Source organism: Symphalangus syndactylus, chromosome 1 (genome assembly GCF_028878055.3).
Source record: "Symphalangus syndactylus isolate Jambi chromosome 1, NHGRI_mSymSyn1-v2.1_pri, whole genome shotgun sequence".
NCBI classification, from domain to species: Eukaryota; Metazoa; Chordata; class Mammalia; order Primates; family Hylobatidae; genus Symphalangus; species Symphalangus syndactylus.
Window position 1 is genome coordinate 123,071,481 of NC_072423.2, and position 23,135 is coordinate 123,094,615.

General features: G+C 40.2%; 1 protein-coding gene across 2 annotated transcripts in view; it reads right to left on the bottom strand.

Moving 5' to 3' along the window:
• The window catches only part of CTDSPL (CTD small phosphatase like), a 132,013-nt gene extending 109,096 nt beyond the window's left edge, over window positions 1–22,917 (bottom strand). For both annotated transcript variants that reach the window (XM_055283222.2, XM_055283226.2), the window contains exon 1: window positions 22,359–22,917. In XM_055283222.2, the coding sequence (XP_055139197.2) occupies window positions 22,359–22,437 (79 nt within the window). In that variant the 5' untranslated portion in view covers window positions 22,438–22,917. The remainder of the gene's footprint in view (window positions 1–22,358) is intronic.
• Window positions 22,918–23,135: the final 218 nt, after the last annotated feature.

Consider the following 23,135-nt stretch of genomic DNA (forward strand, 5'->3'; position numbering starts at 1 on the left):
ACCCTCTCATCTTGCTACTGCTAAGATCTTTAGAAAGTTTTGCTATTTTTGTAGGAATGATGCATGCTCATGCAAACATCTTAAACAATACAGAAGAGCAAAAAGAAAATAACTACCCAACATCCTACCACTCATAGATAACTGCTGTTAGAATTTTGATAACCATGGTTCCAAACCATTCTCTATGTACATATTCATTTATATTGATGTATACGCTTCAACACAGAAGAGCCTACACTATATATGCTCTTCTGCAACCTGCTTTTTGTAACTAACAATATGTCCCTTGCACTTTTCCATGTCAATATGCTATGTTTTATAACATGAGGGCATTCTAGTGAATTTAATTGCTTCCTTGTCTGCTACTGATGTTTTTCAATATTTTTTGATATTATAGGTAATCCTGTGTTGAATATTTCTGCATTTGTGAGATTATTTACTCATGGCAAATTCCTTAAAAGGGGTTGCTGGATGAAATATACTCACATTTTATGTTTGATATATACTGTTTTCTAGAAAAGTTGTATAACTTGGACTCCTATCAATAGTGACCACCTCCCTAAACCCTTAAGAACCCTGAGTTTTGTTAATGTTTACAGTTTTTACCTAACTAATATCAAGAATGAAAAAGAAGACACTGTTATAGATTCTACAGACATTATAAAGACAACAGGATATTTTGAGCAACTTTCACTCATTATTTTGAAAAGAGATGAAATGGGCAAATATCTAGGAAGAAGAAACTTGTCAAAACAAATACAAGAAGAAAGAGAAGATCTGAACAATCATGTATCTATTAAGTAAATTAAATCTATATTTGAAAACTCTCCCACAAAGAAACTCCAAGCCCCAAAGGGCTTCACTAAAGTATTCTACTAAGTATTTAAAGAAGAAATAACACCACCTGTTCACAAATTCTGCCAGAGAATAAAATTCCTCAACCTGTTTGAGGCCAGCATAACCTTGATACCAAGACCTCACAAGGACGTTTAAAGAGAGGAAAATCACAGGCCAACCTCTTTTGAACATGATGATAAAGTCACCAGCACTGTTAAGTACTACAGTGGTTTGTTGCCTACCTTCATAACCGAGAAAAATACCATGTTTTAGTTAGAGGTCAATGAAAATTAAGATGTAATATTTGTCTAAGTTCATGGACTCCCTGAATTCTATTCATGGACCACTTGGGGACCCGTGGACTCCAGGTTAAAAATTCCTACACTAAAGACATAGTGAGAGTGGCAGCCTAGACCATGGGGGAGCCAGTGCTCCAGCCCGAGTGGAAATCCCAACAATTTAAAGCCTTAGTGGAGCTTCTGTGCTGGGGATGCCACAGGTCTTCAAACATTTTGTCCAACTGGATTTCTTTTAAGATGACTCCTCTTAACATTGCATTTCACATATGTCTTTGTTCTCTTTCCAATATGATTTCACTTTGCTTTGTATAAAGGCCCTGACTAAACATTCAGTTTCTTTATTCCCAAAATAAATTCCCATGATAACAAGGTAGAACTGGCAAATCATTCCTTTGATGACACCCATACTATCTGGCTACACGTTTGTAAATAGAACATGTTAAACCATTTGTGGCTAGAGCACTACACAAAACCAATTTGGCTCCAAACCAAGCACATAGAACACCATTTGGAAGGTCACCTTAGAGAAACATATTAAGACTGGGGTCTGATGTGGCTCCAGCGTGCATACCTGGCACAGCCTGAACTGTCACTGAGGATCACCTGCACCCCCTTTGGAAAGCTCAATTACCAAGTTTTTTGGCAACCTTCCTGAATACTCTCCTATTGGAGGAAAGAACCAACTAAATAATAACTGCATTTTTACCTCTTCTTTTGAGTTCATCTGTATGTGAAGGCAGTAATATTTTAAAAATTTTATCCTAATACTCAGCTAGAGTCCAGGATTATTATTATTATTATTATTACTATTATTATTTTTTGAGATGGAGTCTTCCTCTGTCACTCAGGCTAGAGAGCAGTGGCGCAATCTTGGCTCACTGCAACCTCTGCCTCCTGGGTTCAAGCGATTCTCCTGCCTCAACCTCCTAAGTAGCTGGGTTTACAGGCACGCACCACTGTGTTCTGCTAATTTTTGAATTTTTTTTTTTTTTTTTTTTTTTTGAGTTAGAGTCTCGCTTTGTCGCCCAGGCTGGAGTGCAGTGGTGCGATCTCGGCTCACTGCAAGCTCTGTCTCCTGGGTTCACGCCATTCTCCTGCCTCAGCCTCCCGAGTAGCTTGGGACTACAGGCACCAGCCACCATACCTGGCTAATTTTTTGTATTTTCAGTAGAGACGGGGTTTCACCATGTTAGCCAGGATGATCTCGATCTCCAAACCTCATGATCCGCCCGCCTCGGCCTCCCAAAGTGCTGGGATTACAGGCGTGAGCCACCGTGCCCAGCCAATTTTTGAATTTTTAGTAGAGATGGGGTTTCATCATGTTGGCCAGGCTGGTCTCGAACTCCTGACCTCAGGTGATCCACCCGCCTTGGCCTCTCGAAGTGCTGGGACTACAGGCGTGAGCCACCACACCCGATCTAATATTTTTCATTATGAAATATTAAACATACAGAGAATAAATATCACAATTATATATTGAACTACCCAGCTCTAGCAAATCTTAACATTTTGGTACATTTATTTCAAGAAAACAGTTCATAAAAAACAAAACATTAAAGATATAACAGAAACTCCCTGTGTACCCCTTCCTGATCCCTATCCCTCCTTTCCTCTCTCTCCAAAAATAACTATTATAAATTTGTTATTCACCATTCCTAAACATTCTTTTTTCAGTTTTTCAACACACATATATATCCATACACTATATATACATAGAAACTATTTTTTGCATGTTTTCACACTTTATATGTATGGTACCATGCTGTATGTATTATGGAACTTCGTGTTTTTTGTTGTTGTTCAACATTACATTTTTTAGTTTTAGCCATGTTAGTAGATGTTATGTTACTGTTTTCCTTTTAATTTCATTATTTGAACATGTATCAATTTATTTATCTAGGATTTTTATTTATATTTTTATTTTTTTGAGACGGAGTCTCACACTGTTATCCAGGCTGGAGTGCAGTGGCGCGATCTTGGCTCACTGCAACTTCCACCTCCTGCATTTAAGCGATTCTCCTGCCTCAGCCTCCCGAGTAGCTGGGATTACAGACATCCACCACCAGGCCTGGCTAACTTTTGTATTTTTAGTAGAGACAGGATTTCACCATGTTGGCCAGGCTGGTCTTGAACTCCTAACCTCAAGCGATCCGCCTGCCTTAGCCTCCTAACGTGCTGGGATTACAGGCGTGAGCCACTGCGCCTGGCCAGGATTTTGTATTTATATGATCTCTTCTGAACAGGTCTCAGTGCAGCTCCTCAAAAGAGTATATACCTAAAGAGAATCAAGGGGCCTATGAGAACTGGCCTCTTTTTATTTCTAATAGTTCCTAGAAAATGAGCACCAAGTTTAATTAAAGCAAGTATCTTATGAAGCTGCTTCCAAGCTGAATCATGAGCAGGTGGGAACCACAGTACATTTCTTTCTTTCTTTTTTTTTCTTTTTTTTGGTCCCCCTCAAGAGCAAGTAAGCTGCAGTATATTTCACTAGAATAGTTCCATGGTGTAGCTGAGCATTTTTCCTGCTGTGAAACGACCAAATCTGATTCTTAGGCTACACCAGAGGGTCCGTAAGCCACTAACATCTTTTGACAAACTCCTTTCCATCTAAAATAGTTTAAGTGGATTCTCTGGTTTGCAACTAAGAACTCCGACCAATACAATGAGATTCAAGCATCTTTAAGAGCCTCCTTAGCACATTTTCCTTCTAAAAACATCTCAAAACTCCATTTGTATTTAGTTATACACCTAGATATAGTGTGTAAGTGGTAAGAGTGAGGCCTATCACTTCTCCCAGAATTTCAGAGATAAATGCTATTGGATTCTTGACCTTTACTACAAATTCTTTCCCTCACTTCTACAATTCGTAGTACACAAGTGATTATGAAGACAGTCAAGGGTTAACAACAAGACTCAAGGAAACAGAATGTGTTCTATAAACAATAAAATAACGTGCATTATAAGAAAATGTGGACTGTCATCTTGGGTGAGCTTAGAATTGATTGTTAAATATGCTGCCCATGACAGAGGCAAAAGTGGCATCTTTTGTAAAAATAACATCTTTCAAGATGTAAATCTGAAAGGGCTTGTAATAGTCTCCAAATACTATCTAAGCTTCATTTTTACCTTGTAGTCAGACAGACTAGGTTTGCCTCCTGGCTCTACTATTTGTTAGGTGCATATCTACATCACAAGCAAGTTACTTAACCTCTTTGAAACTGTTTCCTCAGCTGTAAAATGGAGAAAATTTTAAGATACCTATATCTTAAGGCTTTTGGAAGATGAAATAAGATATATATATATCTATCTTATATATATATGATATATATATAATATTACTTGGTACACTGTAGTCATAAAAACACGATAACTTCCATGGCACTTTGCATATATCCTTTTCTTAAAGCACTGTGCTTAAATACCTCAAATACAACGGCAAGGTCTTATTCACACATGCATCCCAAGCACTCGGAATGACTGAATAGCACAGTGGTACTCAAGAAATGCTTACTGAATAAATAAGAGATAGTATTAATAATAATTAATGTTTATTAAATGCTCATATACTTTGTACTATATATATGTATACATAAAATATTATTTAATATTCATATTAACCCTATAAGGTATTTACTACCATGAAATCAAGGCTCAGAGAGATTAAATAACTTGTCAGAGTTCACATAACTCTTAAGTGATATAGCTGGGATTCAAATCCAAGCCCAAGTCCTTATACTCTATTTGCTGCATCCTGCACAAGCACTGCAGGAAGGTGTCAAGAAAAGGTGACACTTGAAGGGATCTCAGAGGAAAACTAAGCACCTATCAGGTACATGAGGGAAAAGGCATCTTAGTAAGAGGAACCAGTATATGTACAGTGTACAGTGAAGTGAAAAAAACGGTGTTTAGGCTCAACAAGTGGCACAGAAGGAGAATCCCACATAGGAGGCTCAAAAGGTGGCCTTTGGCCAGACTATGAAGGGTTACGGGCTGTGAAACTCACGTTTTGGGGGTCGCTGAGAAATATCTTTAATCCTACATTTCAGAGCTGTGCTTTAGAAATTTATATTCAGCAGCCCCTTGGAGGTTGTCTGGAATGAGAGCCCTGATGAGACAGGCAGATAGGTAGAAAAGGATGTGAGCCACTTGTCCAGTCTTTGGCCAACTCTGGGACTCTGGCCATCTCTACATTATTTTCTAAGTGATGTCTTGAAATTGTTGGCAATCAGCATTGTGATCTCTATATGAACTGGGTTATACTTCCTGAATGAAGACTTCACTCCTAGGAAAGTTTCACCTGATTTATTTACCTGGTGGTGATAGAACTCAAGCCACTTAGAGAAAAAACTTGGCTCTTCCCTTTTGTTTTGTGTAGTGTAACCACTTCTTTGTTTTCTGTAATTTTTTTTGGATGGCCAGAAAGGTGTCCCACACACCCTCAAGACCCTAGGCCCTCTCTGTAGAGCTGGGGCTTCAGTACGTTTATTTTTGTTTTAGTGACATGCAACTCCATTATTCTCTTAGACACCCTATTAAGACAGTCATCATTTTTATACTATTGTATAACTATAGTTTAAACTGAAATGCTTATTTATCTTATCTTACGCTTTTGTATTAACTTTCTGCATAAGTATACTCAGTATTAGAAGAAATTCTCAGCCCCAATTTTAAACCTGAAAAAAAGATACACGATACAAAATCTGTTTGGGTAAGTGACTAAAATAAAGAGTGAAGAAAGTCCTACGTCTTGCCTTTCAGAGTCCCCCTAACTGCAAAATGTAGAATAAATCTGCCCTGACAGATTGTCAAATGCTTTCATCTTCTCTTCTGTTTAAATCATGACCAAAAATTTACTTCTGAGGGAAAGCTGGTACTATCCTAAGTTTAACACTGCTTCATATTAAGGAAAGCGATCAAAATTTAAGGAGAGATTAGAATCCAGAAATAGGCCCACACATATATATAGTCATTGATTTTTAATAACGGTTCAAAGGCAAAACAATGAAGAAAGGATGGTCTTTTCAATAAATGATGCAGAAACAACTGGACATCCACGTATGCAAATAAACTTTAATCCATGCCTTTTACTTTATCCAAAAGCTAATCCAAAATAGAAACCTCCCTTTCCTCCCTCCAAAAAGCTTCTGGAGAAAACACAGGAGAAAATCTTTGTAACCTTGGGTTCACAAAGATTTTTCAGGTATGACACCATAAGTATGATCCAGAAAAGAAAAAAAATGATAAACTGGACTTCATCAAATTAGAAATTTCTGATCTTCAAAAGACACTGTTAATACCTCGTACTCATGAGAATGACTACTATAAAAAAAAAACAAACAAACAAACAAAACCAGAAGATAACAAGTGTGATGAGGATGTGGAGACACTGAAACCCCTGTGTACTGTTGGTGGGAATGCTGTGGAAAACAGTATGGAGGTGATATAGTTTGGATGTCTGTCCCCTCCAGATTTCATGTTGAAATGTGATCCTCAGTGTTGACAGTGGGGCCCAGTGGGAGCTGTTTGCGTCATGGGAGCGGATCCCTCATGAATGGTGCCCTCCCCATGGAAATGAGTTATCAGGTGATCTGATTATTAAAGAGAGTCTGGGACCTCCTCGCTCTCTCTCTTGCGTCCTCTCTTGCCATCCCCCTTTGCCTTCTGCCATGACTATAAGCTTCCTGAGGCTACATCAGAAGCCAAGCAGATGTCGGTGCCATGCCTGTACTGCCTGCAGAACCACAAGCCAAATAAAATGTGTTTCTTTATAAATTACCCATCTCAGGTATTCCTTTATAGCAATGCAAAACAGACTAATACAGGAGGTTACTCAAAACAGTACAAACAGAATTACCATATCCAGCAATTCTACTTCTGGATATATACCCCAAAGAACTGAAAGCAGAGACTCAAACACCTGTGTTCATACAAGTATAATTCACAATCACTAAAACATGGAAGCAACACAAGTGTCCATCAACCAATGAATGGACAGGCAAAGGTGAAAGGGGGCATACATACACAATGGACCACTATTCAGCCTTAAAAAGGAAGATAATTCTAACACATGATACAACATGGATGAACCTTGAGGGCAGTGTGCTAAGTGAAGTAAGCCTGTCACAAAAAAATACTGTATGATTCCACTTATATGAGGCATATGGAGTAGGCAAATTCACAGAGACAGAAAGAAGAATGGTGGTCGTCAGGGCAAGAAGGGAATGGGGAGTTATTGTTTAATGAGTAGTTTCGTTTTTGCAATATGAAAAGAGTTCTGGAGATGGATGGTGGTGATAGCTGCACAGCAATATGAATGTACTTAATACTGATGAATTGTATACTTAAAAGTAGTTAAGACGATCCATTTTTTTTTTTTTTTTTTTTTGAGACAGAGTCTCACTGTGTCACCCAGGCTGGAGTACAGAGGCGCAATCTCGGTTCACTGCAACCTCTGCCTCCTGGGTTCAAGCGATTCTCCTGCCTCAGCCTCTTGAGTAGCTGGGATTACAGGCATGCACCACCACACCTGGCTAATTATTGTATTTTTAGTAGAGACGGGGTTTCACCATGTTAGTCAGGCTGGTCTTGAACTCCTGACCTCGTGATCCACCCGCCTCAGCCTCCCCAAGTGCTGGGATTACAGGTGTGAGCCACTGCTAAATTTAATGTTATATGTATTTTATCATAATAAGAATTTTTGAAAAAAAAAAAAGACATTGCTAAGAGAATAAAAATATAAACCATAGACTGGGAAAAACATTTGCAAAACACATACTCAACAAAGTACTTGTAAACAGAATTACATAAAAAAACCCACAATAATAAAATAACCCACTCAAACAATTCAGTTTTTAAAACATGACAGCAGTTTGAACACTTCACCAAGGAAGTTATTTGGACAGCAAATAAACACATAAAAAGAAGTTCAGCATCATCAGAGATTTAGGAAACACAAAATGAAACTATGATGAGATACCACTAAATACCAACTATAATGGCTAAAATTTAAAAACTGACAATATCAAGTGCTGACAAGGATGTAGATCAACTGGAAGTATCATACATTGCTGGTGGGAGTCCAAATGGTACCACCACAGAGAATATTTTGGGGGTGATGGAAATACTCTCTGTCTTGATTGTGGTAGTGGTTATACAGCTGTATGAGTTTGCCAAAACTCATGAAACTTTTTAACCTGGGTTACACGAAAAAGAGTAATTTTTACAGTATGCAAATTTACCTTAAATTTTTTTTTTAATGAGACATGGTCTTGCTCTGTCACTCAGGTTGGAGTGCAGTCGTGCAATGATGGCTCACTACAGCCTCCACCTCCCAGGCTCAAGGAATCCTCTGCCTCATCCTCCTAAATTGCTGAGACCACAGGTGTGCACCACCATGCCCTACTAATTTATTTTTATTTTTTGTAGAGATGGGGTCCCACCATGTTTTCCAGGCTGGTCTATAACTCCTGGGTCCCAGTGATCCTCCCACCTCAGTCTCCTAAAGTGCTGGGATTACAGGTGTGAGCCACCACACCCAGTCAATAAAAAATTAAACTTAAAAAAATTCAAGGACAGAAGACAGGCCTATGTAGTGATACAAGGTCTACTATGGAGTAGAAAAACTAACGCTTACCAATAAGTGCTCATACATTAGACAGAATTAATAGCAACTCAAATTTTACACTTATTTCATGATTGCTATGAAATGTATAATTCTAACTAAAACAAAAATGAATATGTTCAGCTATATCCTCAAAAAGAGCAAATAAAATATGACTCTAACTGAAGTTTTTGGAATTAAAGTCAATGGTTTCTGACTTGTACATAAGGGAGCCAGATACTTAGAACAAATGTACGACAGGCTAAGCATAAGAGCTAAATCTTGATTAGAATACAGAGAGAAAGATTACGTACAATTTAAAGTACAGTATGAATTCTTATTGGTACTAAAAGGCTACATTTATTCAAGCCATGTTGACAAGGCAGTGCAGTCTGTTCAAGAAAGCCTGAAACACTGAAAGCTTAAATACTGATTTTGAAAGGTAAGAATAGCATCAGTCATCAAATATTAAGCTGCTTCTCTTCAATTTTTAAAGTGCTTTAAATACCAGGATTTTAAAATATTTTGGCAAATAGTGTTAATATAAATTATAATTACAAAGAAAGCTTTCAGTTTTTAACTAGAAGCAGCTACTCAGAATCAAAATGAGCTATTACTTAGGTGATTACATCATCTCTAGCATCCAGAAAGGCCACTGCTTATTAGGTCCTGCTTTCAGAGGACTATACCACCAGTGTTTCCAGTCTTGATCTCAAATACAAAAATGTCCACATCCCAACCCAGTGCTACAAACAGTTCCTGAGACTTTGCTCAATTATTTGATGTTATTTCAGAGCCATAAAGACAAGTATTTGCTTAGTTTTATTTCAAATAAAGCACTGAATATGCATCCCCATTTTTTAAATATAGGAAAATGTATGTTAAGAAATTAAAGGGAAGAATTATTTAAAGGTAGTGGATTTTTAAGAGAAAGATAGGTCATTAAAATACTGAACTTTAAATGTCTGGTAAGTCAAGATTTCAGATCTGCAAAGTAAGTTCTAAGATATATAATTCTTTCAACATTACCCAAGAGAATCCCTTCACTCCCTTTTCCAATAGCTAGATGCTGCTTCCCTTGGCACCATATGTTACCATCAAAGCAAATGAAGAAACTTGTGTGTGTGCATGTGTTTCTGTCTGTATTTATTTATTATTATTATTATTATTTTTTGAGACAGAGTCTCACTCTGTCGCCAGGCTAGAGTGCAGTGGCACAATCTTGGGTCACTGCAACCTCCGCCTTCCGGATTCAAGCGATTCTCCTGCCTCAGCCTCCCGAGTAGCTGGGACTACAGGTGCGCGCCATCATGCACAGCTCATTTTTGTAGTTTTAGTAGAGACGGGATTTCACCATGTTGGCCAGGATGGTCTCAATCTCTTGACCTCGTGATCTGGCTGCCTCGGCCTCCCAAAGGGCTGGGATTACAGGCGTTGAGCTACCGCGCCCGGCCTTGTGTCTGTATTTAAATCTAGACTCATTTATGGCCAGAGCATTTCCTGACCACGGCCAACTCCTAGCTGAACAGCCTGGTGAACCCACTGGCACTTCTACGTATCCCCTCAATCCACACCCTCAACATCACCAAAAGGGAAAAAGCCATTTACTTCAGAATTAAACCTGAAGTGGTGTGGTCCCTTCTGAACACCCAGTGCTGCCATGCCAAATGGGGTTCTTCCCCAACCTGGGATGCTACAGTTAAGTACAGCTTGGGGCAAGTTTCTGGAGCCCAAAGACCTACTTTCAGGGTAGCCCAGACTGGAAGCAGACTCTTCTAGTCACTAGCCAGCAAGCCCTGTCTATGCACCATGAGTGCTAAATCCAGATATAAGGTCCTTTGTGTTTGCCCCAAGAAGACATTTCTGTTTACTTAAATGGATGCTTCCTTAACTGAGAAACAAAGTGAAAGCCATCAGGTTAAACATGCTTGCTAATCAAACAGAATATTAGATTTAAAATACATTTAAGTTAGGACACTCATGAACTTGAAGCTAAAATTTTGATATTAATACCAAAGTTTATGAATGCATCTAATTAAGGTTGGTTAAATCACAGTTGTCACTGATGCCCTACTGGTCTAGACTGATTTCACAGTGAATTATCTTTTCTCTTTTTAATGGACAATTAAGATTTTCAAAGCACTAACTGAATTTGACTTTTACATCAGTCATTAGCATAATATTGAAATAAACCTTTAAAATGACAACTTTCTAATTCTAGTCTTCCTTAAAATACTTAATTTGGATAGGTCTAAAAATCAGGGGACTTCTGCCTCCAAGAAGATGGAGTAGACATACGTCTTCCGTTGTTTCCCACTAAGTACAACTGAAAATCCTGGACATTATATATAAAATAAACATCAAAAGACTGTGAAAGATGGAAAGAAGAAGGCAGATCAGCTAGGGACCTTGAATCCTAAAGAACAATAGGGTGGTGATTTCCCTGGGTTTTCTTTTTGCCTGGTAGATAGATCCTAGACTTGGAGGTAAAGAAGCTGGCTATGGTAGAAAACCAACAGTTGTAGACAAAGAGACCCAATAAAAGCCTACTCTCTGTAACCAAAGGACCAGAAAAGGGACAGTCTAGCAAGACAGAAATCTTTCAGACAAAACTGCTCTACTATAGCCTAATATCACCCCCATCCCTCCTGCCACACACCTACTCATGCCAGAGAAAACCTAATGGCTACCTAGAATTCCACCCTCATAGGGTGGAATGAGGCATCCTACCACCCATGCTGGAGTGGTGTTAAAGGCGGCCAAACATGAAGCAGGGACTCCTCCCTGAAAGCTGGTAATGAGCTCCCTCTTCTCCCAGTGGTCAGTGGAGACCACATGGCCACCTTGGACTTCTACTCCTATCCAGCAGTAACGAGATGCTCCCCTTCCCATTGAGGTGGTGTCACAGGAGGCACGGGAAGAGTCAGGGCTTTCACTCACAGCCAGTGGTAATGAACACTCCCATTGCAGAAAAGTAGAGACCACACAGAAGCCAAACTCTCTTCCTGCCCAGCAGTAGGTCAAAAGAGGCCAAGTGGGGGCTGGGCGCGGTGGCTCACGCCTATAATCCCAGCACTTTGGGAGGCCAGGGCGGGCGGATCAGGAGGTCAAGAGATCGAGACCATCCTGGCCAACACGGTGAAACCCCGCCTCTACTAAAAATACAAAAACTAGCTGGGCATGCTGGCAGGCGCCTGTAGTCCCCGCTACTCAGAAGGCTGAGGCAGGAGAATCACTTGAACCCGGGACGTGGAGGTTGCAGTTAGCTGAGATCGCACCACTTCACTCCAGCGTGGGCAACAGAGTGACTCAGTCTCAAAAAAAAAAAAAAAAAAAGATAAAAAAATTGAAAACAAACAAAAAAAGAGCCTAAGTAGGGAGCCTTGACATCCACCTCCACCTGACATAAACAAGGCAGTGCTTCCCCTTTCCTGCTGGGGCATGTCAGAGAAAACCAACCAAAACAGAAGGCTTAAATAAGACCCAGAGTCTCATAACATAATACAAAAATGTCCAGGTTTCAATTGTAATTTGCTTGTTATATGAAGAACAAGGACTTCCCAAACTGAATGAAAAAATCAATAAATGCCAACCCAACACCAGGATGACAGAGATCCTACACTTACCTGATAAAGATTTTAAAGCAGCCATGATTTTAAAAAAAATGCTTCAACAAACAATTAGGAGCATGTTTAAAGCCTGGGTAACATAGGCTGACCCCTGACTCTACAAAAAATACAAAACATTAAGCCAGGCAAAACAAGATATGTGTCTGTAGTCGCAGCTACTCAGGAGGCTGAGATGGGAGGATCACTTGAGCCCACGAGGTTGAGGCTGCAGTAAGCCATGATTGCACCATTGCACTCCACTCTAGCCTGAGTGAGACAGAGCCTCAGCAAAGAAATAGTCTCAGCAGAGAAGAAGAAGATATAAAGAAAAACCAAATGGAAAATTTAGAACTAAAAAATATAATAATTGAGATAAAAATCTCAGTGGATGTGCTCAACAGCAGACTAGAAGAAATAAGGAAAAAACCCCAACAAACTTGAAGACAGAACAACAGAAATTACCCAGCTGAACAACATAGGGGAGAAAAGACTGAAAACCAAAAAAGCTCAGTATGGATAAACCTGTGGGACTATAACAAAAGATCTAACATTTATGTCATCATAGTCTCAGAAGGAGAAGAGAAAGAGCAGAGCTGAAAAAGTACTCAAGAAAATAATGCCTGAAAACTCCCCCAATTTAGCAAAGACATAAACCAAGAAGCAGAATGAACTGCAAACAGAATAAGCTAAAAGAAGTCCATGCCAAGACATATCATAACTAAACTTCTGAAAGCTAAAGATGGTAGGGCCACTTTGGAACACAGTTTGGCAGTATCTTACAAAACAACAAAATACTCTTACCATACAATCCAGCAATCATGTTCCTTGGTATTTACCCTAAAGAGCTGAAAACTTACATCCACACAAAGACCTGCACACATATGTTTATAGTAGCTTTATTCATAAGGGCTAAAACTTGGAAGCAACCAACATGCCCTTCAGTAGGTGAATGGATAAACTGTGGTCCATACAGACTATGAAATATTAATCAGTATTAAAAAGAAATAAGTTAACAAGCCATGAAAAGACATGGAGGAAATGAAAATGCATATTACTAAGTGAAGGAAGCAAATCTGAAATGGCTACATACTATATGATTCCAAGTATATGACATTCTAGGAAAGGCAAACCTATGGTGACAGTAAAAAGATCAGTGGTTGCCAGGGATTGGGCAGGGGAGAGAGAGATGAATAAGTGGAGCACAGAGGATGTTTAGGGCAATGAAATTATTCTGTATAATACTATAATGGGGGTACATGTCATTATACATTTGTACAAACTCATAGAATATAAAACCCCAGGAGTGAACCCTTATGTTCTCGGACCTTGGGTGATGATGACATGTCAACACAGGTTTATCAACTGTAATAAATGGGCCACTCTGGTGTGGGATGTTGATAGTATGGGGAGCTATGCATTTGTGCGGTCAGGGAACATATGGAAATTCTCTGTGCTTTCTGCTCAATTTGGCTGTGAATCTAAAACTGCTTTTAAAAATAAAGTATATTTTTAAAAAGTATTGAACTGAATGAAAACCAAAATTGCAAAATATCAAAATTTGTGGGACACAGCTAAGGTAGTGTTGAGAGAGAAACTTGTAGCACTAAATGCATAAATTAGGAAAGGGAGAAAGTCTCAAATCATTCATCTAAGTGCCCCTTCAAGAACCTAGAAAAGGAAGAGCAAAATAAACCCAAATAAAGCAGAAGGAAGGAAATAAAGATAAGAACAGAAATCAACAAAGTTGGAAACAGAAAAGCAATTTAAAAAATCAGTGCAACAAATAACTGGTTATTTGTAAAGAATAAGAAAATTGAGAAACCTCCAGCAAGACTGACACACAAAAAATAAGATGGAGGACACACATTGTCAATATCAGGAATGAAACAGGGCATAACACTACAGATTCTGCAGGCATCAAAAAGGTAATAAGGGAATAATGCTATGAATAGCTGTATACACACAAATTTGACAACTTAGATGAAATGAGTCAAATCTCAGAAAAACAAAAAACTATCCAAGTTACCCAATCTGAAAGAGATAATTTAAATAGCTCTATAACTATTAAGAAAATTCAATTTATAATTTAAAAATTCCCCCCAACCCCCATCCCCCTGAAAAAAAAGTCCAGGCCCAGATGTTTTCACTGGAAAATTCACACCAATTCTATACAATCTCTTTCAGAATAAAAAAGAGAGGTAACACTGATACCAAACTAGATAAAGACAACACAAAAAAAGAAAACTGCAGACCAACATCACTTACAGACAAAAAAAATCCTTAACAAAATATTAACAAATAGAACTCATCAATATACAGAAAGAATTATACACCACAACCAAGTAAGGTTTATTCCATGGACGCAAGTCTGGTTCAATATTCAAAAATCAGTTTAATCTATCGCATTAACAGACTAAAGGAGAAAAATCACGTGATTACACTAATTGTTGCAGAAAAAGCGTAAGACAAAAGTCAACATCTATTCTTGATTAAAAACTCTCAGAAAAATTGAATTAGAAGGTTACTTCCTCAACCTGTTAAAGACTTCTATTAAAAAACCTATAGCTGGCTTTATACTAATGATAAAATACTGAATGGTTTCCCCCTAAGACTGGGACCAAGGCAAGGATGTCCGTTCTCACTACTCTTGTTCGACATACTGCTAAAGTTCTAGTCAGTGCAATAAAGCAAGAAAAAGAACTAAAAGGCATACAAGTCCGAATGAAGACATAGAAGTGTTCTTATTTGATGACATGTTTGTGTATGTAAAAAACCTCAGGGAATCTATAAAAAGCCTCTTACAACTAATAAGTGAACTCAGCAAGGTCATAGCATACAAGATAAGTATTCAAAAATCTTTTGTATGTCTGTATATTAGCACTGAACACGTGGGCACCAAAATAAAAAATAAATACAATTGACAGTCGCTTAAAAAATAAACACTCTACAGCATTGTAGGATAACTATGGGCAACAATACTATATAGTTTTAAATAATTTAAAGGAGGATAATAAATGCGCCCAACACAAAGAAATGATAAATGTTTGAGATGATGGATATGCTAATTACCTTGATCTGATCACTACGCAATGTGTGTATATCATCATTATATACCCTATATGTATAATTATGATGTATCAATTAAAATAGGTATAGTTTAAAAAGAACACTTAGATGTAAATCTAATAAAATATTAATAGGACTTGTATGCTGCAAGCCTGATGGCAGAATCAAAGATCTAAATAAATAGTGAGACGTACTGTGTTCATGGATTGGAAGACTTAATCTAGAAAAGATGTCAGTTCTTCTCAAATTGATACACAGGTTTAATTCATTTCCTATCAAAATCTCAGGCTGATTTTTTGTAGATATAGACAAGAGTATTGTAAAATTTACATAATGTGGCAACAAAACTAGAACAGCTAAAACAATTTTGAAAAAGAACAAAAGTTGGAAGGATCAGTCTACTCTATATCCTGACTTATTATTTAGCTACAGTAATCAAGATTATATAGTATAGGCAGGGGGATGGACATATAGATCAGTGGGACAAAATAAATAAACCCAGAAACAGACCCACATAAATATGCCCAACTAATTTTTGACAAAGATGCAAAAGAAATTCAAAGGAGGAAGGACAGATAACTTTTTCAACAAATGTAGCTGAAGCAAACAGACACTCAGAGACAAAAAACCAAACCAAAGTTTCACACCTTATTAAAAAATGGACTCAGAATGGATCATGAACTTAAATTTAATGTAAAATTATAAAACTTGGTAAAAGCGTAGGAGAAAACCTTTGGGATCTAGTGCTAGGCAGAGAGTTCTTAGATTTGACACCAAAAGCACAATAAATAAAAGGAAATATTTATATATTGCACCTTATCAAAATTTAAAACTTTTGCTCTGAAAAAGGCTCTTGAGAGGATGAAAAGCCAAGCTATAGGCTAGAAGAAATACTTGCAAACCACATATCTGAAAAAGGACTAATATCTATAATATATAAAAATTCTCAAAACTTGACAGTTTAAAAAAATCCAATTAGAACATGGGCAAAAGACATGAAGGGACAGCTCATCAAAGAAGATATATAGAAGAAAAATAAGCACATGAAAAGATGTTCAACTTCATTAGCCATCAGGGAAATGCAAATTAAAACCATAATAAGCTACCAACACGTATCAGAATGGCTAATACGAAAAATAGTGAAGTGATAATTACTCAAGGTGATGGATACCCTAAATACCCTGACTTGATCATTACATTATTCTATGGATATAAAATATCATATGTACCTCAGAAAAATGTACAAATATTATATATCAGTTTTTAAAAAATAAATGAAAAAGGTAACTCAAAGGAGTTCCTTTGTAGTGACAAACGAGTTCTGCAGCTTGTGATGGTGGTTATACAAATATAAATGTGTTAAAGATGCATAAAGCTACAAAAAATGAATTCATGCAAAAATCGGTGAAATGTGAGTAAGGTCTGTAGTCTAAACAACTGTATTTGCCAATGTCAATTTCCTGGTTTTGATAATGAAATATACAATTATATAAGATGTTAGCATTAGGGGACACTAGGTGATGGGTACATGGGACCTCTCTGTATTATTTTTGCAACTTCTTTGGAGTCTATAATTATTTCAAAATAAAAATTTTTAAAAACAGTGACAACACCAAATGCTGGTGAGGATGCAGAGAAACTGGATCACTTATACATTGCTGGTGGGTATGTAAAATGCTACATTTACTCAAGAAAACAGTTTGGCAGTTTCTTTAAAAAGTAAACATGCAACTACCATATGATCCAGCAACTGCACACTGGGCATTTATCCCAGAGAAATGAAGACTTAGGTTCAAACAAAAACATGTATACCAATGTTTATTGCAGCTTTATTCATAATACTCAAAATCTAGAAACAATGTACACATCATTCAAAGTGTGAATGGTTAAACAAACTGTGGTATATCCATGTCATGGAATACAATTGAGCAATTTTTAAAAAAAGATTAATACAAGGAACAACCTGGATTAATCTCCAGATAATTATGTTGAGTGAAAAAAAGCAATTCCAAAAGATCACATACTGTTTGATTCCATTTAGATAATGTTCCTAAAAAGATAAAATTTTAGAAATGTAGAGTGGATTAGTGGTCACCAGTGGGCTAAGGAGCAGGGTGGGCATGGGAGGGAAGCAGTGTGACTCTGAAGGGCAACAGGAGGGATCCTCCTGGTGATGAAATTTTTTCTGTACCTTGACTATATCAATGTCAACATCCTGATGTGATACTATACAGTTTTACAAGATGTCAGTAATAAGAGAAACTGGGTAGAGGGCATAGAAAGTCTCTGTGACTTCTTAAAACTGCATGTAAATTTACGGTTATCTCCAAATAAAAAGTTTAATATAAAAAAGTTAATCAATCTGAATCTACTACAAATCTGCTTCTGTCATCTGAAATAATTATTGCTTTCAGAAGTCTTCTCTTTGCTATAATTTTGTCAGCAGCCCAAAGCTTAAAGTTTCTGAGTTAACACTGAGTATTACAAACATCTAAAGGAAACACACCTAGCACCTTAGGCCAAAATATCTGCCCAAACAAATTTTCCTGCAGAAATCTCATCAAGGACACATATTAGCTTACAAAACAATTAACTGTTTAGATATCATTGATATGTTCTTGCTAATACTGCATACTAATTGAGTTTTTTTTGTTTTATTATTGTTCAATTCCCTCAAATTATTTCTTTCCCTTCAAAGAGCTATGGGAAATTTCTTTTTTTAGTTAAAAAATTTCATCTGTAAAATGAGTATATTTCATTAATATTTAAAGAAAAGGCAAAGTTTCTTCTCCCTAGAGGAATCTTTGTTGTCCAGTCCTCTCCCAGAGGAATATTTGTTGTCAGCTTATTTCCTTCCATATTACTTTTTCTGTATTTCTAAACAAATACACAGTTGTGTGTGTGTATGTGTGATTTTTTTTACAAAGGTAGGAACCATACTGTTTATACTGTTCTTCAAAATTTTTCCTGCTTTAAAATGTCTTGAAAATTCACATATCTGTATGTTTAGATTTAATTTAGCTCATTCTTTTCAACTGCCTCACAGTATTCTGCTATTGATGTATCACAGCCTAACCATTCACCTACTGACACTTAGGATGGTTCTAATACTTGCTATTGCAAGCAATGTAGCCGTTAAGTGAAAATCCTTGTACATGTTTCTTTGAGCACAAATGAGGTTATTTCTCTAGAACAGAAACTCAGAAGTAGAACAGGAGCTTTCAATGTGTGGTCAATACTGCTGTTTGGCTGAACCAATACCTGTTCCCACCTATTTTCAATCTTCTCCCCTCCTGCCTCCCAGAGGAAAGGCTGGAAAAGCTGGAAACTCACTTTCCTCACTCTGTTTGCAGCAAGGGGTGGCCATGTGGCCTGGTTCTGGCCAATTAAACATCAGCAAAGTTTTCTGGGTGGTCCCTAGGAATGTTTTTGCATTTCTGCTTTCCAGGTAAAAGGAAGACACAAGACTGGCACTCTTTTTCCTGCCCTAAAGGTGGCTGTGGTGTTTGGAGGGGTGGCAGCCATGCTATAACATGAGGGAAAACCAGGAGAATTACTATGATGCTGGCCCTGGTATCAATGAATTGCTGAAAAAGCTATCAGCAGCCTACCTCAGACAGCTTATTATGTGGGAAGAATAAACTCCTATTGATTTAAGCTGCAGTAAATCTGGTTTTCTGTTACTTGCAGCCAAATGTGTTCCTGATTCAGTATTAAATTACTCTCTAAAAACTCTGTACTCACTTTATTCTCTCACAAAAGTCTATTAATTCATTTTCCAAACCTTTGTCTACTTTGAACATTGGCAGTCATTTAAATGTTTAACTAAGCTGATGCATGAAAAGGTTTCACATGAAGTAGAGCACCATTTCATGTATTTATTGGCCATTCAGATTTCTTCCTCTATGACTTTCTTGTTCCTAACTCTTGTCCACTTTTCTACTGTACTGTTGGACATTTTCTTATTAATGTGTAAGAGGAAATTTCCAGATTGCAAAGTAGGCTGAGTTAAACTTACTGGGAAATTTGTCTCTTTATCTTGACATTATCAACCAAATCAAACACAAATGTAAGATATGAGCATTCTGTGACAGGCCAGGCTGACAGTGACAGTCATCTCTGAGTTGTGCACCACCACGTGGCAATCTGTCAAGAAGTAATTCAACTTGGTGCAAAACACCACAGCCCATGCTTAGTACTTCCTTTGTAAATCTGTATCTAAAGAAAGATTTATGGAATCATGACACACTGGTGAACGAGGCAGAGTCTTTAATGTACATCATCTCTTTGAACCCTCAGGTCACACCCCAGAGGTAGTCATTACCATTCCTATTTTACAGAATAAATGATGAAAGTAAACATGTAAAAGCAATAGTTTCTTTCCTATTATAAAACTTAAAATATTCCAGGCCTAATATTTTTAAAACAAAATAATTGTTTATCTCAAAATAAAATTATATAAAATACATTTTTACATAATGTAAAATTTTGTAAAAATGTATTTTATATAATTTTATGTGCCCATCTGAATATATCAACACGCTTAAGCTAGAAACATTGCTGAACCGGTTTACAGGTTTATAAATCTGAAGAAACTGTCCTAACATTTGGCTCTAGAGTTTATTGCCACATTATAGGTAACCAAAATTATTTCCATTTTTTAAAGTGAAGAACTAAATTGAGTAGGATTTCAATGCTTCAGCAAGAAGGACCTACTAGCCAACCACCCCACCCCAGGGCTGCAGGTAAAGAATTCCTCTAATCGGTTAACAAACAACCAATCTGACACTGGCAAACAAAAAAGGCTGCTAAAGATAATAAAAGATTGTCATGAAAAGTAATGTAAACAAGTTGAATAGAACAAGCACTATCCTGGAGTATTTGTACATGGTTTGGATTTTGGCTAGATTGATTCTTTGTTTTAAAAATCCTAGCAGCTAGAGGAAAAGGGAAAGTTGGCAGAGCTCCTGCTCCTGCTCCTGGAGTCAGGTGGGGGGCAGCAGGTTTGAGGCTCTGACAAATATTTCCCTGCTTTGTGCCACACCTCTCCTCAAAGAGCTGTGGATTCTCTCTGGCAAAGCATCACACAAAGCATTCAATCCACAGCTGGTAAGGAGCACAGGCAGCAAACCTCCTTGATGCCTCCAACCAAACGCTCCCTGAGGGCACACACCCAGCCAGGGCTCCAAGAACTAACAGCCCGCCCCTATGGCAGGAAGTCCAGATCACCAAGCAGCTGCCCACTTGGGTCCCAGAGAAATATGGGGATTTACCTGGAGCATTCTCTTGCAGAATTTTTTAGACCATCTGAAAGGCATAGAAAAATGCCTGAGAGAGTTTGAATTCTTTATTTTACATAAAAGAAATCCAGTCTGCAGACACATACAATGTTTGCGGTCTACGAAACTGCAAACAGGTTGACAAATGCCCAGCCTGAGGGTACCTGCTGGTTCCTTCCATTTTTCTGATGGGCTTGCCCAGTGACCTCTGCCTGAAGAGAGGCAGAATATTCCCCTTACTCCCACCCAGATTTCTAGCAGGGGCTGCACACCTCACCCACTGGCACAGCAAAGGTGGGAGCCCCTAGAAAGAAATCTGACTCATCCCCAAAGCCGGCTGTGGCCAGCTCCGGCCTGGAGAGGGGTCAGAGGTCCTGGTGGGCTGCACCTGACCTCAGTCCAGGTGTTCACGAGACGCAGGACAGGAAGAGAATGAGGCAAGCTTTAGTCACCAGAACAAAAGAAGCCAGATTCCTTGACCCTTCAAAACAGTCTGTCCAAGTCCCAACACACTAGAGGCACAGAAAGCTCCAGGCATGCAAGAGAGGGGGACACGCCAAGTCTCTAAGTGGGAAGACAGACACCAAGGGAAAGGACAAAAAGGAAACAGAATGGGGGGCTGAGGTCAAAACGTGCCAAAGTCAAACCAGGCACAGAAGCATAGTGCTGGTTGAGCCCCTGGCCAGCTCTCTGGGAGGGGACACTCCTGGCACCATAAGGGCTCCACAAGTGCCCTTTAAAGCTGGGTCCTAAAAGGGCCCTGGAAGGGCCAGGCCTTGTAAGTCCTCCCAACATGCTGGTGGCCCGGTGACAGCAAAGAGTGGAGAAGGGAGAAAGGGGGGAGGGCTCGAAACTGCCTCTTCTCCCCCCCAGACTCCAGCACTTGCACAACCAACTAAACACACCGAGACACATGGCCTCATTGTCTGATACACAGGAAGGCACACACATCTGTACACACAGGTTCGTGGTTAGGTGCACTGATGCACACAGCCTCATTGTATGCAATTTACACACACACACCCCCTCCCAATAGAGGTATACAACACATTCAATCTGCCAGTTGGGTGGTGTAGTCAATCATACACACTCACAAACTCTGTCAGGAGTGAACAGACATAGAACCTCTCCAGGCTCATGCTCACGCACACACATTCCACAACCCCTCAGTCAGACCCATACAAACCTCTAATACACACAACACAAACTCACAGCCTGTCAGGAAAAAAAGCACTCACAACGTCTCCGTTAGGTGCGCAAACCCTTACAATCTCACAACCTCTCTGTGAGATGCACACACATCCTTAAAATCGTTCTGTCCGCGTGTGCACACACATATACAAGTGCACACACTTAGAACCTCTGTGTTAGGTGCACACACAGGCTCACAACTTCTCTGCGGGCGTGCGCGCACACAAACTCACAACCTCCCGGTTAGATGCACACACACTCGCTCCCAGTCTCTCCGCCAGCCCCTGCACACTCACACTGGCTCGGTCGGCACACGCACTCTGGCAGCCTCGCTCTCCTCCGGGCGCACCCCACACCCACGCACCCTCCGGGCCCTGTGCACCCCTCCCCCAGGCCCATGCCGGCGCCCGGCAGTGAACTCCAGCGGCGCGGGGTGTGCGCTCGCCCCCGGCCCGCGACAGCCTGCACCCCTCCTCACCTTTCTCGCCCGCGCCCGGCAACCGGCCCTCGTCCTCCTTGGGGTTGGTCACCTGGGTGATGATGGCCGGGCCGTCCATGGGTGCGCGGCTCGGCGGCCGCCCGCAGGCCCGGCCCCCCGCAAGCCAAGCGCGCGGGGGCGCGGCGCGGGGGGCGCGGGGGCGCGGCGCTGGGGGGCGCTCGCAGCCGCCGCCTGGGCGCGCCCGCCGCCCGGCCCCGCGCTCTGGGAGAGGCGGCCCGGGCCCGCGCCCCAGCTCCCGCCGCCGCCGCCGCTGGGCTCGAGCGGCCGCTGCCTCGTCACCATGAACCCCGGAGCCGCGCCCGGGAGAGCCGCGCACGGGGAGGCGGAGCGGGAGGCCCGGCGCCGCTGGAAGCGGGAGCGGGCGGGCGAGGGGGAAGGAGCGAGCGCGGGCGGGAGGGCGGGAGAGAGGGAGGGAAGGAGAAAGGAAGGGAGGGAAAGAAGAAGGGCGGGCGAGTGGGTGTGTCCCGGCCCGGGGACCGGCCTCCGCCGCGGGCTCTGCCCGCTCGCCTGCTCGCCTGGTGGGGGAGAGGGGAGCGGGGCCGACACGGGGTGAGTGGAGGGCGGGAGGGGGCGGCCGCGCGCGCGGGGGCCCGGGGCAGTTGAGTGGGGTGAGGGGCTCGGGGTCTAGCGGACGGCAGAGGGGCTCGGGGGGGTAGAAGTGAGGGGTGTCAGGGGGGCCTGGCAGAATGAGTGAGGTGAGAGGCCTGGGGTGTGAGAGATGTGGGGAGGAGTCTGAGGCAGATGGGTGGGGTGAGG